The sequence below is a fragment of the Maniola jurtina genome, chromosome 17 (genome assembly GCF_905333055.1).
Source record: "Maniola jurtina chromosome 17, ilManJurt1.1, whole genome shotgun sequence".
NCBI classification, from domain to species: Eukaryota; Metazoa; Arthropoda; class Insecta; order Lepidoptera; family Nymphalidae; genus Maniola; species Maniola jurtina.
Genome location: NC_060045.1, coordinates 8,524,608 through 8,546,931, shown reverse-complemented (window position 1 = coordinate 8,546,931; position 22,324 = coordinate 8,524,608). Strand labels below are relative to the sequence as shown.

The 22,324-nt window shown below is 35.9% G+C and overlaps 1 protein-coding gene across 1 annotated transcript in view; it reads right to left on the bottom strand.

Moving 5' to 3' along the window:
- Window positions 1–22,324, bottom strand: part of LOC123873692 (protein spaetzle 3) — a 54,161-nt gene that overhangs the window by 9,412 nt on the left and 22,425 nt on the right. The window contains exon 3 of the mRNA XM_045918673.1: window positions 17,627–17,748. Coding sequence (XP_045774629.1) covers window positions 17,627–17,748 — 122 coding nt within the window. The remainder of the gene's footprint in view (window positions 1–17,626; window positions 17,749–22,324) is intronic.

Genomic DNA, 22,324 nt, shown 5'->3' with positions numbered 1-22,324 from the left:
TATCTTTATCTACCGCGCATCCACGCAAGGGATCACCGGTGCCTAGTTCACCATAATACAAGTGATTTGATCTCATAAGAATCATATTTGATCTCATCCATTTTATTTTAACTATCAATGCTTTATTATTATAAACGGATCATTTGATTGTAAAGCCGGTGCTATCAAAGTTAACTTTAAATAATTATTATCATACTAAAACTATCACTTTTTAAACTAATCAATATCTTAACTGCAGTTATATTAATGATTTCACTAGTTCACTGCATTATTACTTACAAGGGTTGGTCACCAAATATAATCTTATAACCCACAAACTATTTTAATTCATGAATTACTCTAGTATCAAACAATAATAATAATTGGTATTTCATATTCCATATATGCAAATATTAAATTACGCTATCTCAAATAATTATTAGGCTAATTAAAAATGATAAACAGAGAGTCATGGATTATGAGCGACACCGATGCATGCCACTGCCAAAACCAAGACTTTCTTTTTAACTCATTCATCTGTCCATTCGCGCAGGGAATTCATCTACTGCCACTGTATGCTATTTAATATTTCTATTCGCACAATATACTCTTACTGTCACTCTTTATTATTTTCGGCCCGTCCTGATTATAGCACAGAATTGCAGCTGAGAGCATAAAAATGTTGCATTTGTCTACCCTCTTATTGTAATCTTTTTAATGAGAATTTCTCAAGTTAATAATACCCACTTAGCTATCCGGACAAGAATATTTCTTTGTTCAACGCAAATGTGAAGCTTTTACCCAAATTTGTAATATTAGGTATTAACTACCAACATAAATCATAGTTATTTTTTTTAAAATATTATTCTAATTTGCATTATTAATGATATACTATAACTTTACAAACTAAATAAAGCTTCATTATCATATTATACACACCACAATCCGTAATTATTATTTGTTTTTGAAGCAGGTACCCAACAGATGCAACAAAACTTTTGAATTGAACAGACTACAGGCAATAGTTCTAACTCTGAAGAGAAATATTACTTTCATCGTTACTAGTCTGTCTGTGTCTATTTTATTAAAATATAATGTACAATCCTTTTACCTTCGTTCTAGTTCAATCTAATTGACTTATACATGTATACAAAACGGTTCTCTGTTTGGATGTACAAAAAATAGCTAAAATGCTTTCAGAGGTCAATGTGTATACGAGTCTACTACTATTACATTACTTTTCTCGGGGATAAACCAAATTGGATCACTCTGTTACATTCCGTCCAAGCAAGTTATTACTCCCTAGTACCCAATAGGTACATACCTATAACGTAAAAATAAATTCACTTAACGCAATTGAATCAAAAGGAATGTTAACACATTTTTTTTTTATTACCTTTTTGTAATTCTGCTAAAAACCCTTGTATCAACAAAAAAATTCAGCTTTATCTTTAAATAGAAACCTTACGTAAAATTATTCATCTTGTATGCCAAAAGTACGCCCTAATATTATAACGCTCTAGTCAAACATCATATTGTAATGCATGGTAAATTATTTTGACGATTCAAAAGCATTTGTAAAAGTTTACTTGAATTATTATATTATATTCTATTCTTTTATATTATATCATATTCTATTCTAGTCTAGTCTATTCTATTCTATTCTATTGTATATTGAATATTATATCGAAAAGGGGATGCCTATGTCGATGAGCACGCAGAATATAAAAAAATAAAACTAAAACTTCATATGTAAATAATCTTTACTGTAATAATTTAAAGTTATTATCTATCTAATTAATTATTTACTTAGGTAGCACTAAGGTGAACCTGTACAGTACTTATTTAAAACTGCAACAAAGGCTCTTTTTTAAATATTTACTGATTTAAATAACCTGTATAGCAATAATAATAGGTGAAACAAAAGAAACAATATTTAAACAAAACTAAAAAAAATGGCTAATCCAAAAATGTTACTACAGTGTGCATGAACTATTGAATGAATATACCTCAATAATACGATAATACGATATAAGAAGATTGTAATAACTTTGTTAACCACTTTTTATTTGTAAGTACTTTTTTTTTTTAAAGTCTGATTAATTATAATAGGACATAATTTGAAAACTCCCATAGTCTTTATTTATATGTGACCTTTTTATTTTATTTTTATTTAATGACCATATAATTAATTCATAATTTTTGCTATTCATATTTCATATTTCATAAGAATTGTAATATTACCTTTGATTATTACATATGTTTTACTTTGCAACGCCCCAACGGGGTTTCATGTTGTAATATTATGATATTTTTTTATTTATGATGTAAGACATGAATGCAAATAAAGAAAGAATAAAGAATTACCTCTATAAAGATACGAAAATTCTAAATATAAGTCACTCGTACGCGCTTCAAACTTGTATTCCTATCAGGAAAATAATAACAGGATAGATACACTCCCAATTATGCTTTAAAAGAAGAACAATTACGTAAACTTCCCTAAAAACTAGTATTGTAAACGTATGGATGTTATTACTTACCCACACAATTATTCAATGTAGATAATATGAAGTACTAAAACGGATACTTGATATCATGTGCGTAAGTACCTACCATTGTAAATGTAAATAGCAGTAATTCCTGATATCTAAAAGGACTGTTATGCTCTTTATTGATAAATAAATGTTTTTAAACTGAAATCCCTTTACTAACGATTTTGATATGCGCGGACAACTACTTCCGGTATCTATAAACGCCTCGTGACATGTATCAAAAATATACACTTTTTAACCCCATATATTATGTAACATTTACTTACAATTAATATAATAACTTATTATTATAATATTAATATTGACATTTAATTAAGAGACATGTTACCATAGAAATTAATTCACTTTTTGGTCTCATCAGGATTATTTGTACGGATTATTCCTGATGAGTATTAAATATTTGCATGCTTATGAAGTAGAATATGAAGGTCGCTGCTTAGTTATAATTTTGAACTCAACAACTGATATTCAGCAAATAAATAAATTTCATTTCATTTCAGTATACGAGTTCGGGATTGGTTATCATGATTTATATCTGAGCTAACATTTCACTTGTGAAGTTTGACTAACCTAAGACATTCTTCGATTACTTTTACCACTACCACTATACTATTTTAACTTGTTCGTCACGTATACTACCCACATGTTTAATATTTTTATTATAAAAACTTCTATGTAAATAACAAGCTCAATCGTCACACGTTTTTAAATTATTATCTTCTAAGGACGTATATTACTGATTCTACTATAATTTAAATAATATTTTGTTCGAAAAAAAAGTTGAGACAAACGTGAATTTAACATTTAGTTCCAAAATAAAATTCGAACAAACTAAAAATTAACCATTTTAAAACATATTCCTTTGAATTTGGAACTAAAAGACAATTTCGTTTACCGATCACTATTCCCACGAGGACCACTTATAGACTGTACGCAATATTAAATTGTGCCAGACTTTTAGCTGATACCTTCAACTTAGTTTAGTAACGAATTATCTCACCTGACTATACAAAAGTTTGAGAATACGATTTAGTAATTTAAACCATATTCACTTAATCTTTAATAATTATTCAAAGTACTCACAGTTTCGGTATCTTTACGAGATACCTTATTACGTTTCCATCGCGGCCGACGGTGTCCTGGCACATGAAGACCTCTAGGTGGAAAAGTACGTTTGCGTTTCGACCGATTTTTCCTCAAAGCGTAAGTTACTACACACTTCTGATGTAAACAATTAAAGTCTCAGATAGTAAATTCAACCCGTATAATGCAATGTAAATCGGTTGGAGCGCAAACAGCAACTGAAACTTGTCGTTCCACGCCACGTCCTCGCCCTAGCGCCATCTTTTTCGTCTCGATGGAGGGGGCTCTGACGTCACGACCACAGCATAACCACCAACACCAAGCAACACCGAACGTGAGAACGAGTTGTTGCCAACAAAAGCTAGGGAAATGGATGGACCCAAGTTTATTTTATTAACATACTAGCTGACGCCCGCGACTTTGTCCGCGTGGATTTAGGTTTTTCAAAATCCCGTGGGAAATCTTTGGTTTTCCGGGATAAAAAGTAGCCTATGTGCTAATCCAGGATATTATCTATCTCCATTCTGAATTTCAGCCAAATCCGTCCAGTAGTTTTTGCGTGAAGGAGTAACAAACATACACACACACACACACACACACACACATACAAACTTTCGCCTTTATAATATTAATGTGATAAGAAGGATCTAAAACTTCGGGAAAATAACTAGGTATACTTGAGTTCATAGAGGTTTAAATCTATCATACCTAAATCATAGTGTGTCCTTGTCAACACGTCTGAGCCTTCACAATCAAAGCACGCGACAGATAAAAGCTGCCCACCTCTACCAATTTACGCCCACAAACGTCTCTGTCACTTTTCCTTGGCGTGTCTTCATCACGTGATTAACGTGTTTTTTTTAATCTGTTTATCTAGCTCTACGTTAGATTTTTACTTTGTTTTAGTAACTTCATTTTATTTATTTCAGTTTTATTCAGATTCAAGTTAGTCCTTGACTGCAATCTCACCTGGTGGTAAGTGATGATGCAGTCTAAGATGGAAGCGGGCTAACTTGGAAGGGGTATGGCTGTATTTATTAAACCCATACCCCTTTGGTTTCTACACGGCATCATACCGAAACGCTAAATCGCTTGGCGGCACGACTTCGCCGGTAGGGTGGTAACTAGCCACGGCCGAAGCCTCCCACCAGACCAGACCAGAAATTTAGAAATTATAAAGTTCCTGCCGGGAATGGAACTTTACAACAGATGCATCTCAAATTAAAATAAAGCAGGGTTCTTCAGGTGGCAGTGGCGTTCAGACCCTGCACCCGCTCTACCTGGTTTTAAGGGTTAGTACCTAAGATGTTACATATCAACATTGATAAAATTCCGGCGTCGAAACACTAGTTTTAAAGAATGGACCTTCTCGAGCTCCAAGCTTAAAAAGCTCTAGTTCGTTCATGATATTTCATTCACGCAACAATCCATAAGCAAGCCTTACGAAATTAAATTCTTCTTTGTCGTGACACTTGACAGTGGTCGTGGTCTCACGAAGTGACGTTTTTGGGGGAGCGTACCAGAGGGCGAGGAAGATCTTCAAATGCCATGAATCGACCAAATTACGTCTGCTACGGGCCGTCCCTTGCACGATATTAGACTATCGGCCAGCTGAGAAGTGGCGAATGCTTGTGAGGCGCAAAACATCTGCCCTCAAATTAAAATCGGTGGTGCTAATTTTTTTATCAACCAACGACCTGACTATACCTAGGTATAGTAATAAGGTCATTATATGGGTATATAGTAAGGTATGTACGTACTCCCTAGCTAATAAATAATTTTTAGCGTTCATCATCCTGTCATAATATGTGCGAGGTACGAGTACGCACCATTAACTCCGAGATTTTGTAGTCTCTTATAACGTAAAATCCGTGTGAGAAACATATCATTGTTTAGTCTATAAAAAGTTTAAGTACCTATATCAGCTATAGTGCGCGACAGGTTGAGATGGCAATCGGGGTGGGGGCGCCCCGCACACCCGCACCTCCCCCGTTCTATCACGCTGCGGTTGAGCGCGAGTGACGTGCGGGTGTGCGGGGCGCCCCCCCCCCCCCCCGCCTCATACCCCGATTGCCATCTCAACCTGTCGCGTACTATACCTGGATAGTGGATACTGCAAAATATGAGTATGAGTAACATATTCCTTGATATAAGTAGTTTACTTAAGCACTTTGCTACAAAAAATATATTAGATATCAAATAATAGGTATATTAGGTAGACTATGTTCGTCTGCTAAGTCTTATTCTCCCAGGCAGTCGCTAAGGCAGAGTAAATAGGTAGACAACAATCATTATTATAACTCTACATAAGAAGCAAGCTAGAAAAAGTCATAAAATCCTACAAAATATATATAAAAAAATAAAATCACTCACATTGTTATAACAAAAACCGCGAATAATATCCATAACGCTACCGGATTCAATTTTTTAATTAACACGTCCACTCCTCAGAGTGTGCTAAATACATAAACGAATTTTATAACGAATAATAACACAGCGGTAAGCGGCTTGCGAAAAAAGACGCTATTCGCGCTGCGCCTGCGCCATTGTTATACCTACATAGTGACTCGAGATCCTAAGATGCATCCGGTGATATTAGTTACCGTGACGCTTCCCCGTACAACTGGCTGTCAATCATTAACTATGTTGTAAATACTATTACTATACTTATTGATTTAAAACTAGGTGATACCGGCAACTTAGTCCGCGTAGATGCAGGATTTTAAAAAGTCCCATGGGAACTATACGATTTTCCGGGATGCAAGCTATTTCTCTAGACAAGTGTAAATTGAAAATTTATAACACCCCCGACAAGTGAAGGTTACAGTAACTAGAAAAGAGCTGATAACTTTCAAACGGCAGAACCGATTTTCTTGGATTATAGCTAAGAACACTCTCGACCAAGTCACCTTTCAAACAAAAAAAAACTAAATTAAAATCGGTTCCTTAGTTTAGGAGCTTCGATGCTACAGACAGATACACAGATACATACGTCAAACTTATAACACCCTCTTTTTGGGTCGGGGGTTAAAATAGATGATGCTGTCGACTTGGTCCACGTAGACTTAAATTTTTTAGAAATTCCGTGGGAACTCTTTCATTTTCTGGGATGTTTCTGGGATTATCTCTGTAGAAAACAGATGATGCCGCGAACTCGTCCTCGTTTTAGAAAATATCCCGTGGTGATTTTGTGGGGCAAAAAGTAGCCTCTATCTGTCCTCGGGATATAAACTATGCTAAAAAAAAATACCAAAGACGGCGAAAAAAACTAAAAAATATTTTTTTAAGGAGAAATACTTTTCTGGTAACTTCGTTCGATGAAGACAAGGTTCATTGCAGTTCAAATAATAGGTATGACACGAATCCATGCATTCATACACAGACTTGCGGTCTTATCACACGAGAAATCAGACAATGTGAAGGAAACGCTAGAGTGTTGAGAATTACAATGCCAAAGCACTCGAAACATTCTGTGAATACGAAAACATTTTATACTCATATAATATCCAGATGGACGAAACACCCTTGCATACCAAGATTAAATTATTTTTAAGAGAATAACAAGTATAAATAAGTACTTAGAAAGAATAAAGAATCACAAATTAATACAACATTCCCGCGATAGCGACCGCGTGGATTTAGTTTTTTTTAAATTCCATGGAAACTCCTTGATTTTTCGGGATAAAAACCTGTGTTCGTCTTCGGGTTGTAAGCTATCTCTGACCACTGTACCAAACGCCAAAATGTTTAAATAGATTAACCTTTAAAAATGCCGTGGAAACTCCAAATCGGTCTTTCTGTCGGTCAGAAAGCAAACGCATTAATAATATTAGTATGGATGGATTAAGTCTCTATATTGTAATAGTTAAGTATTAAGTTATACAACCTATAGTAGAGCGCAACTTTGAACACATGGTATTTATTACTAGCTGATGCCCGCGACTTCGTTCGCGTGGATGTATGTTTTTTAAAATTCCCGTGGGAACTCTTTGATTTTCCGGGATAAAAAGTAGCCTATGTGCTAATCCAGGGTATAATCTATCTCCATTCTAAATTTCAGCCTAATCCGTCGAGTAGTTTTTGCGTGAAGGAGTAACAAACATGCACACACATACAAACTTTCGCCTTTATAATACTAGCCGATGCCCGCGACTTCGCCCGCGTGGATTTAGGTTTTTCGAAAACCTTGCTCTTGAGATGGCCCGATCAAGTGAAGGCGGCGGTGGTTGTTCCATTACACGAGTGCACGAGGAAGGCTTCTAAGCACCTTTTTTCGCTCACTCGTTAGTGGGCAATGAAGACCACGACCGGTCTGTCAAGAGCGAGCAACTGAGAAGAAGATGGGTAGGTATTGAGTATTTAGCCAAAATATAAAAACGATGTCGATCGACCAATAAATTAAATTGTTTTACATTAAAGTTTCAAATATAATATTATAATGATTTAGGATGCTATTTCTATTATGCAATTATAAAGTTGAGAACTGGATCGAGTCATTCATTTAGTAAGCGTTCATTATTTAGCAATTTAAAACGAATTCTCCGTATGTTGGACGCAAGTGTGTCAATAACCTTGCTTGCTTAAATATATTTACATAACATTTGTGAGCAAAAAGCCTCGATAGGTGCTATACTCCTCTCGACTCATCTATGTGGCGCTAATGCTTAGGTAGGTAGGTATACATAATATATGCATAGTATTATGAATATTATAAAATGAATTGTATGTCCATTACTACTGAATCCATACTTATAATATTATAAATGTGAAAGTGTGTCTGTCTGTCTGTCTGCTAGCTTTTCACCGCCCAACTATCGAACCGATTTTGATGTTTGGTTCAGAGTTAGCTTACATCCCAGGGAAAGACATAGCCTACTTTTTATCCAGGAAAAATCAGAGTTCTCACAGGATTCTTAAAGACCTAATATGTAAGTACCCATACGACGCCTAGAGGAAGGTAGATACCTATTTATTTATAATAATTTAGTTATTTGATATGCAGACCGCGATATCAAAATCTTCGAAGTACTTAAAACAAAGCCTGCAGCTGCCTACGAATCTAACACGCCACTCTGACATTTAATATGGTAAAATATGGTATATTTTCGCAAGCTATAAATTACAATCTAATACGTAATGCTTCAATTCAGACCACGTAGGACGTAGGTGCTCTTAAAAACGTGGTAACTGGTAGTCTAGTGACTCACGTGCGAAATGGGTTCGTTTACATTGAATTTACGTATAACTTCAACTCAACAAGAGGTCTTGTAATAAAATTCTGTCTAATTCATCAAGTTTTTGACCCCCGACCCAAAAAGAGGGGTTGCTATAAGTTTGACGTGTGTATCTGTGTATCTATCTGTGGCATCGTAGCTCCTAAACTAATGAACCGATTTTAATTTAGTTTTTTTGTTTGAAAGGTGGCTTGATCGAGAGTGTTCTTAGCTATAATCCAAAAAAATCGGTTCAGCCGTTTGAAAGTTATCAGCTCTTTTCTAGTTACTGTAACTGCACTTGTCGGGGGTGTTATAAATTAATTTGGACTTGCATTTTGTGTAACTGTGCTCGAAATATAATTCATTCGTAAGATAAGAAAGTTATAAATATCTAAATAGCAATATTAATAAGTACGATAAAGTATAAGTAGGTACAATGCAGAGAAATAGATATTTTCGAAAAAGAAACTAAGAACCTACTTTGAACATTAATAAAGTTAACACTTAAATGTATCTACTACAATCACTAATCTTATACTTACATGATCTTATAACTATTTTCGTAAGTAGGTAGGTGCCTTTGTAATTCAATTTACTGAAAACTTTTGAATCATCAAAGGTCTTTTAGTAGAGAAAGCGTGCAGAACACACTAATTAATATGCGAAGGATTTGTTAAGGCGCGTGGGCATGCAAATAAGATTGTTGTGACTTGCTAGTCGGTACTATGATGAGTGTTGTTAAGCATTTTAATTAGCAGTCTTCCTTATTAGTTCATGATATTTTAATGACTTTATTACTTCATTAAGTTTTACGTTAGTAAAGCAGTTTCATTAAGTTAATTAATTATTAAGATTTTTGTTTATTTTAATTAATTATTCTATTTAAAAGATGAGTGAAAAGTGGCGACAAATAAAAAAATGCCGCATAAGAGAGAGGGGTGGTTTGAATCCTCAAACGCCCTTTCCGGTTACGACCATGCAGTCTACAGTCCGACAAGGCTCTTTTGGCGCGTGGCCAAAATTGGAACTAAAGCCGCCTCTTGAGAAGTGCACTTGTTGATAGTTCGTTGTGGCCATAAAGCTAAAACAGCGCCCTCATCAAGTGCCAAAAGAGCTTGTCGGACTGTACGTATGCTGACATGCACTGCGACATAATTCAGAGCAGTGCAGGGTAGAGCAAATTTTATAATGCAATGGATGTACTGCTACTGACAACTACGTACGCTACGGTGGCGGTGTTTTTTACTAAGGCGGCGGCGCAGGCATGTGCGACGCAGACATGTAGTGCTGTCCTGCGTCGCGTTGCAGTGCCGGCACAGATTTCTGCGCGACGCGTGCACGTCGACTCAGACTATTTTTTTTTTGTACTAATTTGAACGAGTCAGTGTCACTCAGCTGCGTCACAGCATACTGCCGTCTGGTTGCCCTGCCCTGCAAAATCTGTACGTGCTATCCTACGCCAGCCGCGTGTCAGCATACGCTTAGCCTAATCAGCGGCAAAACTAACCTAGCTATTCACGGATATTAAATTTTTCCTAATAATTCTCAGTTATTAGGAAAAATTGTCATTGTCTCTCAAAATTGGCAAGTTATATTTTCAGTACATCCAAATATTAAGGCTTTCGATTAGTCGCGTATATAGTTCAAGGTTTTGCGAAAAAATGTCGTGCATCGCGAACTGATGATAAATCTTGATACAAGCTTATTTACAAAAGGTTAGCTGTTTGGCTTTGTACAAGGCAAGGTGAACGCTCTGTTATAACAGTCGAATATGGGCATGTTATATCAATGGTCTTAGATCTTATTAATCGCTCACGTCTGCCTTATAAAGTGCCCACGCTGCGCGCTGCCCGATAGAGGACAACACGGGCGCTTATTGCTTTTATCCACCCTATAACAGCCACCTTGGGGTGTATATTCTTATTGTAGAATAGAATAGAATAGACAAACTCAAAAATGAATTAACAGCTCATCCAAAATGTTCTTCCTTCTATTCTAAGTTTTAATCATTATTTTACAAATAATTCTAGCTTTACCCAAAAATCTAAATAGGATATTAATTGCAATGGTAAGTAGATTTGTTATTGCAGTCACAATAGCCCGTTGACTCTGTTTCACAGCACCAAAAAACCGGTCAAGGGAAGGGTTCCGTATACATATCTATGGTTCCGTACCATTAGAAGATATAACACTTTGATGTTACGGACGGTCGTTTAAGTGGACGGCCAGCGCCATCCATATATGATTTAAATGAACTAATTATTTGTTTATGAACACATTTTGATAATTTTTTTGTGATGTAACCATAAAGTCCTGGTTTTCAGATTTTTTCTTTACTTGTGCTATGCTATAAGACCTAAATATATAAGACCTACCTGCAAAATTTAATGATTCTAGGTCAACGGGAAGTACTTACCTGCCTATCTATAGATTTTACCTAATTCCTTTTTCTTGACAGATACGACAGACAGGCAGACAACGAAGTGATAAGGGTTCCGTTTCCCTTTTGAAGTACGGAACCTAAAAAACTTGTTATATTTATAAGGTTACTGGATTAGTTAGATTAATAGACTCATAAATCGTTTTGTATTCTTTATCTTTCGCCCACGCCTGTGACTAAGGCACTATGCTACCATGGACAGCTACCTACTGTCTCGGAAGACGCTACGAGACTGTAACGATATTTCGTAAGATAGAAGAAGAAAGAAAGACTTTTTTTTGTAAATTGTGCCCCACATAACATGTTATAGGGAGATATTTAAGGGTTGGTTATCCCGACCCCGTTTGAGCATTTAACAGGGCTCTCTCCGTCACTCGTTTCCACTCGTTTCATACAATCGTAGTTCCAATTTCATTTGAATACTAAGCAACCAAAGTCCATGAAATTTTGCAGACATATTCTAGAAACTAATGTCTGTGTCTGTGGTGTTTTAGATTTTTCTAAAAATATGTAGTTTTAAAATTACAGGGGCTCCAAGATTTGTATGAAAATTTTAACACCGCGTAACTTTGAAACCGAATATTTTAACAGAAATCTGGAAAACCACAGACATAGATATTAGTTTCTAGAATATGTCTGCAAAATTTCATGGACTTTGGTTGCTTAGTATTCAAATGAAATTGGAACTACGATTGTATGAAACGAGTGGAAACGAGTGACGGAGAGAGCCCTCTTAAGCCAAAATGCCTCAAGTAGAAGAAAGAAGCACCGGAATTATTATAGTTGTCACGTGTGGCACAACTCGAAAAACGTTTTCCGCTCAGCATAATCACAGGTTCACGATAGTTATGGAACTTGTAACAAAACCTCGAAGCCCTCGAAGCTTCGACATCACTGGCAGGCGTCTAATGAATGTTACCTATATTTGACGCTTGGTAGGCTATGAAAAAACTATTTTTCTTTAATTTCTCGTCAGCCGTAGCCTAATAATTGACAGTTGATGGATCAAACCGAGAGTTTCCTCACTCTAGTTCACTCTAGCACAACTGTATAAGTAGGTAAGTTAGGTACTATTTAGTTTAATGCCTATTTCTTTCCGTAAAATGTCGTGAGGTATAAAAGGAAGCTGCAAAACGCGTGGTCGTCGGTCGAACGGACGTTTCCTGCCGGTTTCTGCGCCGGCGCAATACTAATATTGTTTATTGGGCGGCGCTCTATGTGGCGAACTGGTATGAACAATCTGCTCTTGATTTGATTTAAGGCCTGGCCAGATTCAAAGCGCAACGGCAGCGTCAGCCTACACCTTTCTTCATCTACATTTAAAGCTAACAAATTCTATTAACCTTCGTACAAGTTCTTGTATTCCAAGTTACAACTGCTAGAAGCGACGTTGGGGACTTATTTTTCTTCTTATTTTTAACCCCCGACCCAAAAAGAGGGGTTATAAGTTTGACGTGTGTATCTGTGTATCTGTCTGTGGCATCGTAGCTCCTAAACTAATGAAGCGATTTTAATTTAGTTCTTTTTATTTGAAAGGTGGCTTGATCGAGAGTGTTTTAGCTATAATCCAAGAAAATCGGTTCAGCCGTTTGAAAGTTATCAGCTCTTTTCTAGTTACTGTAACCTTCACTTGTCGGGGGTGTTATAAATTTTTAATTTACATAGCTTTTAGTAGTGTCAGACGTTGGTGACGTGTTCCTCGCACTTTGTGCGTGCCCACTGTCCAGCTGGGTGTTTTAATGTCATCTATACACATTATCTGCTAAATTCTCATCTCAATCAGACAATTGATTGAATTTTTGCATGGTTATTGCGGTTATTGTTGAAAACTTGTAGAGTGTTATGTTACTCTCCAGGTCCTCCACTCACACTACTTTTCGTCCCGAAAAATCATTTGATAATACGTATCGGTTCGCTTTAATACAGTTAATGCAACTTCTAAGAAACATTTCTGTCGCGCTTTGAATCTATCCACATCTTAAGGCTCCCCTCCGTCCGCTCGTGCCGGTTCCTTTCATTAATTTAATTCTAGTTACAAGGTCTTTAACTAGTACGCTCAAATGTTCCGCATTTAGTAGTTTGAAACTGCAAGTTTGCTATGGCATTATAGGTACCTCATTGTAATTAGCTGGCACACTTCTAAAATTGGTACGATCATCACTGTGGACGTCCACTGTTGGACATAGGCCTTCCCTATAGAGCGCCACCACACCCGGTCCTCAGCCTTCCTCATCGAGCCACTTCCCGCCAGCCGCTTTATATCGGCGGTCCATCATGCTGGAAGGCATCCCACACTACGCTTGCTTAAACGCGGTCTCTACTCAAGGACTTTCAAAATTGGTAACGTCCTCTTCAAAAATTTGTCTTAGCGACAATAGAAATACACGTTCTATGAAAATTTCAACTCTCTAACTATTACGGTTCACGAGATACAGCCCGCTGACAGACAGACGGGCGGACGGATGGACAGTGGAGGCTTAGTTATAGCCTATAGGGTCCCGTTGGAACCCTTCGGTTACGGAACCCAAAATCAAAGTAAACACAAAATATCGACTTGTTTAATAACGATAAAATTGACTACCTATGTAATTAACTTACTAAGGTTAGTTTACAAAGTAACGTTTTAAAGCATACGTCCTCTTTTTATATTATACCTACCTCCGTACTGACCTGCCCCTCTGTTAATAGTGATGCGACATAATTCTTATAGCATGGTTTTCCTTAAGCCTTTAGAGATAATAGACGGCACTCAATCAATGTGTAGAGTAAAACCACAGTGCAGTGTAATCACTACTGAGTCCTGGTGCTCGTTTGCGGTAAAATGACAGCTACAATGTCAAGATAGCAATCACCTCTGATTGGTTGACGCTCGCTCACTATTGGCTACAATACCTTGTTGCAACAAGAATATGGATTGAGCCAATCACAACAATTGAGTTTGTAATAATGATTGATGCCGTTTTTCATTAGGTTTTTATTAGAGGCCTAGGGTCTCCTCTGACAATGATCAGGGCTTGGCCGTAGTCTACTATACTGGCCAAGATTACTAGATTAGGATTAGCAGACTTCACACTCCTTTAAGAACATTATGGAGAACTCTCATCAAGCATGCTGATTTCTTCACGATGTTTTCCTTCACATTAACGGAAGCAAGTGAGACCTATTTGCTTAAAACGCATATGACTCCGAAAGTTTGAGGTCCAGGATAGAACCCGGGACCCCCGACATGGAGGCCGCCGTTTAAACCACTAGGTTATTATCACTTTTTCGCGTTCATGGCCTTAGAAGCCATAGCATAATTACGTTAATATAAGTGCTAATGATATAATATTAACTGTGTATTATGGTGTAATAAATTATGTTATGTACTTGTGTAGGTAATGTGCAAGTAACAAGATAGGATGCCCATTTAAGGTAGACACTAACTACAATAGGCAAGATTGCAGCGTATAAATCCAATTGTATAATGAATGAAAGATTGTTTGCTATTTAGCTTTGAGGTGAGCCGTCTTTTGTCTTTATGTTGTAGAGATTTACTAAGGGCCAGCGCCCACGACGACTTTCTACATGTCTGCGCAAAAAAGGAGTGTAATATTCTACCATAACTTCTAAATGCCTTAACAGATTGGGATGTATGGGGTTAGAATCCTTACATCATCCTGAGTGATACTGGCTATAATATTATATATAATTTTTTGAAACTACATAGTATGGCAGGGCAGTCGGTTTTTTTTTTAATTATTGATAATGCGCATTTTGAATGCGCGGCTATGTATCGATACATTTTTAGTAGTCCTATTTGCATTTAGACACGGGCACGGACATTGCTACAATATCGCGACCTTTTTTGCTGCTTATCGCTGCAAAAGCGACGTGGGCGATAGCATTTGTGTTCAAATTTTCAAAGTTAGATAATTATACCAAGTGGGGTAACATATGAAAGGGCTTTCCCTGCACATTCTAAAACAGATTTTTATTTATTTTTATGCATAATAGTTTTTGATTTATCTTGCAAAATGACGAAAAAAATACCCGGGTACGGAACCCTCGGTACGCGAGTCCGACTCGCACTTGGCCGGTTTTTTAAGCATTATATTTAGCATATTTATATGTCAACTTTCGAGCGTAGAGACTCTTAGGTTGTTTATAAGTAGAGCGCAATTTGACTTTGCTTAGACATAAGTTTTAGTTAAAACGAGACAGATTTATGCCAGCGGCATAACCCTGTCTCATTTTAACAGTGGTGCAAAGTCTAAGTGCACTCTATAGATCTCAGCCTTAAACTATTATGCCGGTAGTCACGTCAAAGTGTCAACCTTGTGACAGCTGTAACATTTAAAATGACACTAATTTCTATACTATGCTCATACGTACAGGAATTTATTATGATGCAAAAGTGATAAGTTGTATGAAACCACCGACCAGTTTACTTGTACTTTACAGAATAAAGTCATAAAAATTGTAGACGTTTTATCATTAGGTCATTCAAACTGTAGGTAGGTAGTCACTTACTATATGAGTAATCCTAGGATGCCTATATATTCATGAATGCACCTACCTACGTATGATTTTAAAATTATTTTCTATTTTTATCTAGCCTGACTCTACTATAACACTGAATGATAGCCATCGAACTCATCTGCATATTATTTTTAATCCATTGAAGGTTTGCTATGATTTTTTTTATTATCACTCGGGTAGGAACGGCATTCCGAACCAGTGGTAAATTATTTGACGATTCAAAAGCACTTGTAAAAGTTTATTTGAATAAAAATCTATTCTATTCTATTCTATTCTGAAGCAGCTATGTAGATGCTATGTAGTTAGAACTACATATCTATGGTTAGAACTCCATGTGTAGAAGCAAATGTCAAATGAAGTCACTGGCTAACATTCAATGTTAGCATCGATAATGTTAGTGAGTTAGCGAATCTTCTTCGAGCTTTCTCGTTTCAACGCTTTTCAGAACTCTGTGGATTTTTCGATTCTCTGTAAGACGGTATCACGAACATGATCTTACTATCCATACTAATATTATAAATTCGAAAGTGTGTCTGTCTGTCTGTCTGCTACGCTTTCACGGCCCAACCACTGAACCGATTTTAATGAAATTTGGTACAGACTTGGAATACATTCCGGGGAAGGACATAGGCTACTTTTTATCTCGGAAAATCATTAGGTATATTTGCAGCCACCCACCATCCATCATTATCAACCCATCACACTACTGAGCACGGATCTCTATAATCTATACCTAACCAAGCAACTTCCAAAACGTATTCTTTTTGTCCTTATATATTATGTATAATTTATATTACAGGTAAGTATAAAGTTTATATTATAATATAAATTATACATAATATTATAAAGACAGTTTATATTATAAACTACAAATGTATGTTATCGGTAAAGTTTTTAGTAGAATTGGACCGTATCACTGCCGTGATAATAAACTCGCAATTGATAAGCATAAAGCAGACACGTTGACAAGGAGTTATGATAAACACTTGTTTATAATATCAGGAAGCGATATATTTAACTGGTATTATTATTATGAAGGAGCAAAAAAGGATACACGAGTTAAGTTTTAACTTCCCCGGCGTAGTGGTGAGCGCCGTGGTCTTATTAGTGGAAGGTCCCAGGTTCGATCCCCGGCAGGGGAAATTTGGAATTTAATCACACTTCACACTAATATTTATATATTTTTTATAATATTTATTATAATATTATTGTACTTTTGGCTTTTTGAGTAGTTAATTTAATTATTATAGAATTTATGCAAAGAATGTCTTAGGTTAAGTTTTACTATTTAGAAGTTGTAGATTAAGCATGTTGAGTTAGCCTGTAAGTGAGTATACATTGATAGTCCTAAGTTTATATAAGTCGTCATAATTATTTTTCTTTGTATACCGTTGGCTTCCTATTAAATAAAATAAAAAATAAATATTTACTTCTATGTATATGTGTGTGTATGTTTGTTACTCCTTCACGCAAAAACTACTAGACTTGGCTAAAATTTGGAATGGAGATAGATAATATCCTGGATTAGCACATAACATGCTACTTTTTATCCCGGAAAATCAAAGTTCCCACGGGATTTAGAAAAACCTAAATCCACGCGGACGAAGTCGCGGGCATCGGCTAGTAATTTTTAAATTTTCTCTTATGTGGTCTAGTGATGGACTTCGGCCGTGGCTAGTTACCACTCTACTGGCAAAGTCGTGCCGCCAAACGATTTAGCGTTCCCGTACCATGCTGTGTAGAATTAAAAAATAAACATACTGACGTAAATTCTTGCGTATAAAATTTTATTATAGTAACTTACTTAAAAATTAAGGAAACTATGTGCTTACTGGTATTTGGTAAAAAGAGCCGTTGTTGACCGTGGGGTAGGAAGTTAAGGGCACGACGGGCACGCTCCCATTGCGCAGCAATATGGGACCTTGCAGAGGCGTCACCGCGGTCTGACCAGAATCTGAAACCATTCAAATAATCTAAAATATATAAAAGGAAAAGCTGACTGACTGACTGACTGATCTAGAAACGCACTGCTCACACACACACACACACACACACACACACACACATACAAACTTTCGCCTTTATAATATTAGTGTGATTCAACCCCTAAAGTTGCCTTTAAACTACGGAAATAAAATATAATATATAAATATCGCTTACCCTACTTTTAAATGTCACTGTTCACACTTAGATGTTATATTATTACATATAAAAGTACGGTATCTACATTTAAAAGTAGGGTGAGCGATATTTACTTATTATATACTATATTGCGTAGTTTGAAATCAACTTTAGGGGATAAAATAGGGGTTTGAAATTTGTGTAATCCACGCGGACGAAGTCGCGGGCGTATGCTATTAATTAGGTATTATAGCTTTAACTGGACGTTGGGGTCCTAAGGTGCTTTCTGCCAATCTCGCACCGGAAAGCGCAACATTAGGTTAGGTTAGGTTTTGTTATCACACTAATATTATAAAGGCGAAAGTTTGTATGTGTGTGTGTGTGTGTGTGTGTGTGTGTATGTTTGTTACTCCTTCACGCAAAAACTACTGGACGGATTTGGCTGAAATTTAGAATGGAGATAGATAATATCCTGGATTAGCACATAGGCTACTTTTTATCCCAGAAAATCAAAGAATTCCCACGGGATTTCAAAAACCTGATTCCACGCGGGCGAAGTCGCGGGCATCGGCTAGTTCTAAAATAAAATTAAATCATAAAATGCCAAAAAGTTATGACGTTAGATGATCTAACATTTAAATCTAATTAAGTCCTTACGAAAGATTTAGTAAGCGCTAGAAATCTGCAATCTAGGCATCATAAGTAGATCATAGAAATCTAGCGGATAACTAATAGGTGTTTCTAAATGATGCGACACCTTGCAGACGTTCGCTGAAAATATTTCGTCACTGGGCGCCTCAAATTCGGGTCACACGTTACGAAAGAGCATAGATCTTGTTTAGGATGTCTGACAATTATTCACTAGAGTTGCTAGTTTTTGGATTTATTTATTAGCTGTACTAGAGGATGCCCGCGACTTCATCCGCGTGGCTTTAGGTTTTTTAAAACCCCATGGGAACTGTTTGATTTTCCGGGATAAAAAGTTGCCTATTTCAATGACAAGGACGCGAACTACCTCGGTACCTTTCATACAAATCAGTTAGGCGAATGGGTTTTTGGGAATCCCGAGGGAACTCTTTGATTTTCCGGGATAAAAAGTAGCCTATGTCCGTCCCCGGGATATAAGCTAACTCTGTACCAAATTTCGTCAGAATCGGTTAAACTCTTGGGCCGTGAAAAGGTAGCAGACAGACAGACAGACACACTTTCGCATTTGTAAGATTGGTATGGATATTAGTATGAACTAGCTTATTCCCGCGACTTAGTTCGCGTTGACTACACAAATTTCCAACCCCTGTTTTACTTCCTTAGGGGCTGAATTTTCAATAATCCTTTTTTAGCGCATGTCTACGTCTACGAAAATAAAACGACTAGTGAGAAAGGGTAAAAGGGGACGAAAACAAGAAATAAAAATGTTATTATATAAATAATAAATACATGCATACATACATAATATTGGTTTATCTTTTACAGTCAGCTTGTCTCTACTAGAGGCTTTGGGTACGATAAATATCAAATTGTTGAATACAATTTTGAAACAAAAAGATGAAGTCAATAAATTCCTTGTACTCCTACAAATAACATTAGTTAGAATTCCAATTCGTCGTACTCAACAATGATTTCCTGTAAAGCATCTCGTTAAAATTCACTAACCATTACATAAATTGTGAAGAAGGAAAATGTCAATTTAAATTACTGTGCAAGTAACTCAATTTATATACTTAACTGAAATTAGTATGCCTACTACACATACATAGATTTTCAAATTTCATTGTATGACTTCTCTTCTTTTTACTCGACTACGGCAAAGCCAAAAGGAAGGGTTATGATTTTAGCAGTCTATGCGTATGTTTGTTTGTATGTATGTTTGTATCAGATTCTGTGTGTTCCACTGTAGCGCCTAAATTACTGGGCCGATTTTGATGAATCAGGTGTCAATCAATTCGTTATTATGGTCCGGGTTATATAGGCTACATTTTATGCGAAAAAAATTGATCTGACGGATGTTATACTCAAAAAAGTAGGGGTCTCCAAAAATTTTATTTGCTATTGTATCCATTGGAATATTAAACGAAAGAGAAAAAAAATCTGAGTTCATAAAATATAAATATAGTAGGTAGAGGTACAATGTTAAATACACCAAGTGACAGAAAAACAATTTTACTACATCTACTTATCGCTATCTACCAGCAGTTCGCGGTTTTAGTGCAGTTTTTTTTTATAGACTAGAACTTGTCTGCAATCAGACAGTCTAAGTGCATTGCGCTTCCCTAGAAGATGCCTAGTCAGATTCACTCTTGACTTGAAGGTATCTACCTCTAGTGGAGGGGAAAACTGATGCTGGAAAGGCATTCCATATCCTGGCGGTTAAAATTAGAAACAATCCTCTATTTAATGGAATTTGTATTTCTAAGATAGCCTACAAATGTCATTTATGTAATTTAATTTATTATATGTAATATAAGTATAAATATAAGTTCCTACACATCTTAGAGTCTCTTCTAAAAATAACATTAAAATTAAACTCTACCTGTCTAGCAACAAAAAAATCTAATTTATTGGGATTAGCCTGTAGATAAACATAAAGATTTTCAAAGATTTGTATCTTGTATTAGATAAACATAAATATTTTTAAAGATTTATATCTTGTATTATTAAAATTGTGTTACTTAAAATTCTTGACTAAACTTACCTACGTTGAATGATCTAAGAACTATAAACTCTAAAATATACATGGTTCGAGTAACATAAGTCAAGACTCAAGATGAATCTAATTTCGATATCATTTCTTATCTTAGTATTTATGACATTTTGTGTTACCAAAAAACCTAGGTAGGTACTTCAAAAATATTTATAAAAATATATACGTCATCCAATCAATGATCACCTATGGACATGGTACCCAACAATATGATGGCGCTATGTCCTCTTTGAATAGCAAAGCTTAAGTTTTCCTAGTTTCTAGTCCACTCCACCATAAGTGTACAAAGCGCAGTACAAAGTGTAAGGATTAGTTTCTTAAAACTTTATAAAACCTTTCGGTTGCTTTAACTGCATCACATTTGTGTGAAAATAGTTATCCTTGAGATTACGTATATGACCTTTTAAGATTACCCAAGATTTGTATCTAGTGTCAGCGTTAAGCATAATAAAAAGATTATGACTAAATCTGGGAATTGTGATGAGACGTTTCTAGTGTTAAAAAATTTCAAAGTCGAATATTAAACTTTACCACGACCTAGCTTTTGATTTTCTGATCAATGCCATTTCTGATTTCTACATGATTACTAATTTGGTAATTTTTAACCCCCGATCCAAAAAGAGGGATGTCATAAGTATGACGTGTGTATCTGTGTATCTGTCTGTGGCATCGTAGCTCCTAAACTAATGAACCGATTTTAATTTAGTTTTTTTTTTTTGTTTGAAAGGTGGCTTGATCGAGAGTGTTCTTAACTATACTCCAAGAAAATCGGTTCAGCCGTTTGAAAGGTATCAGCTCTTTTCTAGTTACTTCACTTGTCGGGGGTGTTATAAATTTTTAATTTACACTTGTTCATTCAATTATTGCGGTAGGTATGTTCATTTAGGCATCATGATTGATAAAAAATGCGTTTTGGTTAACAGTTTTATGAAGGGCTATTCGTGATGTTGAACTAACTAGACAATCTGTAAGAAAAATATCAGACTCCAAAATATTTTAGACAAAGAATAAAAAGTAATTTTTGTATTAAGTACCTACTACACATTTGTACAACCACTTGTTACTAAGACACAAAAGGTGTCCTACTAGAATGTTTAAAAACTATTTGACTCACGTTATCTTTGTCTGAACTAGTTAGATATTCAGTGCACAAAGAAACAGGTCTAGAGCAATAGTCACCCAAACTAAGGTCGGTATTTGAAAGGGCTTTAGCATAATATTTGTTAGATTCGGTCATTTAGCTTTGGAGGTTCATTTATTTATTATTAACCGCTAAAATTCGTTGGCTCAGGAACTATTCAAGATACAGCGTGAATCTAAAAATCGTGTCACACGTTTTGTAACCCCGACCCAAAAAGAGGGGTGTTATAAGTTTGACGTGTGTATCTGTGTGTTTGTGTATCTATCTGTGGCATCGTAGCTCCTAAACAAATGAACCGATTTTAAATTAGTTTTTTTTGTTTGTAAGGTGGCTTGATCGAGAGTGTTCTTAGCTATAATCTAAGAAAATCGGTTCAGCCGTTTGAAAGTTATAGGCTCTTTTCTAGTTTTCTTATTAGACCGGTTATTACTACCCGACCAATACAAATTAGTGTCCAGCCCAAATTCTAATAAAAATATGTCGGGGGTTTTTTAATTTTGTTTTTTTTTTAGCAGGTATTCCGTGAAACCTGAGTGTGAGGAAATATTAGCACAGATTCAGTGATGA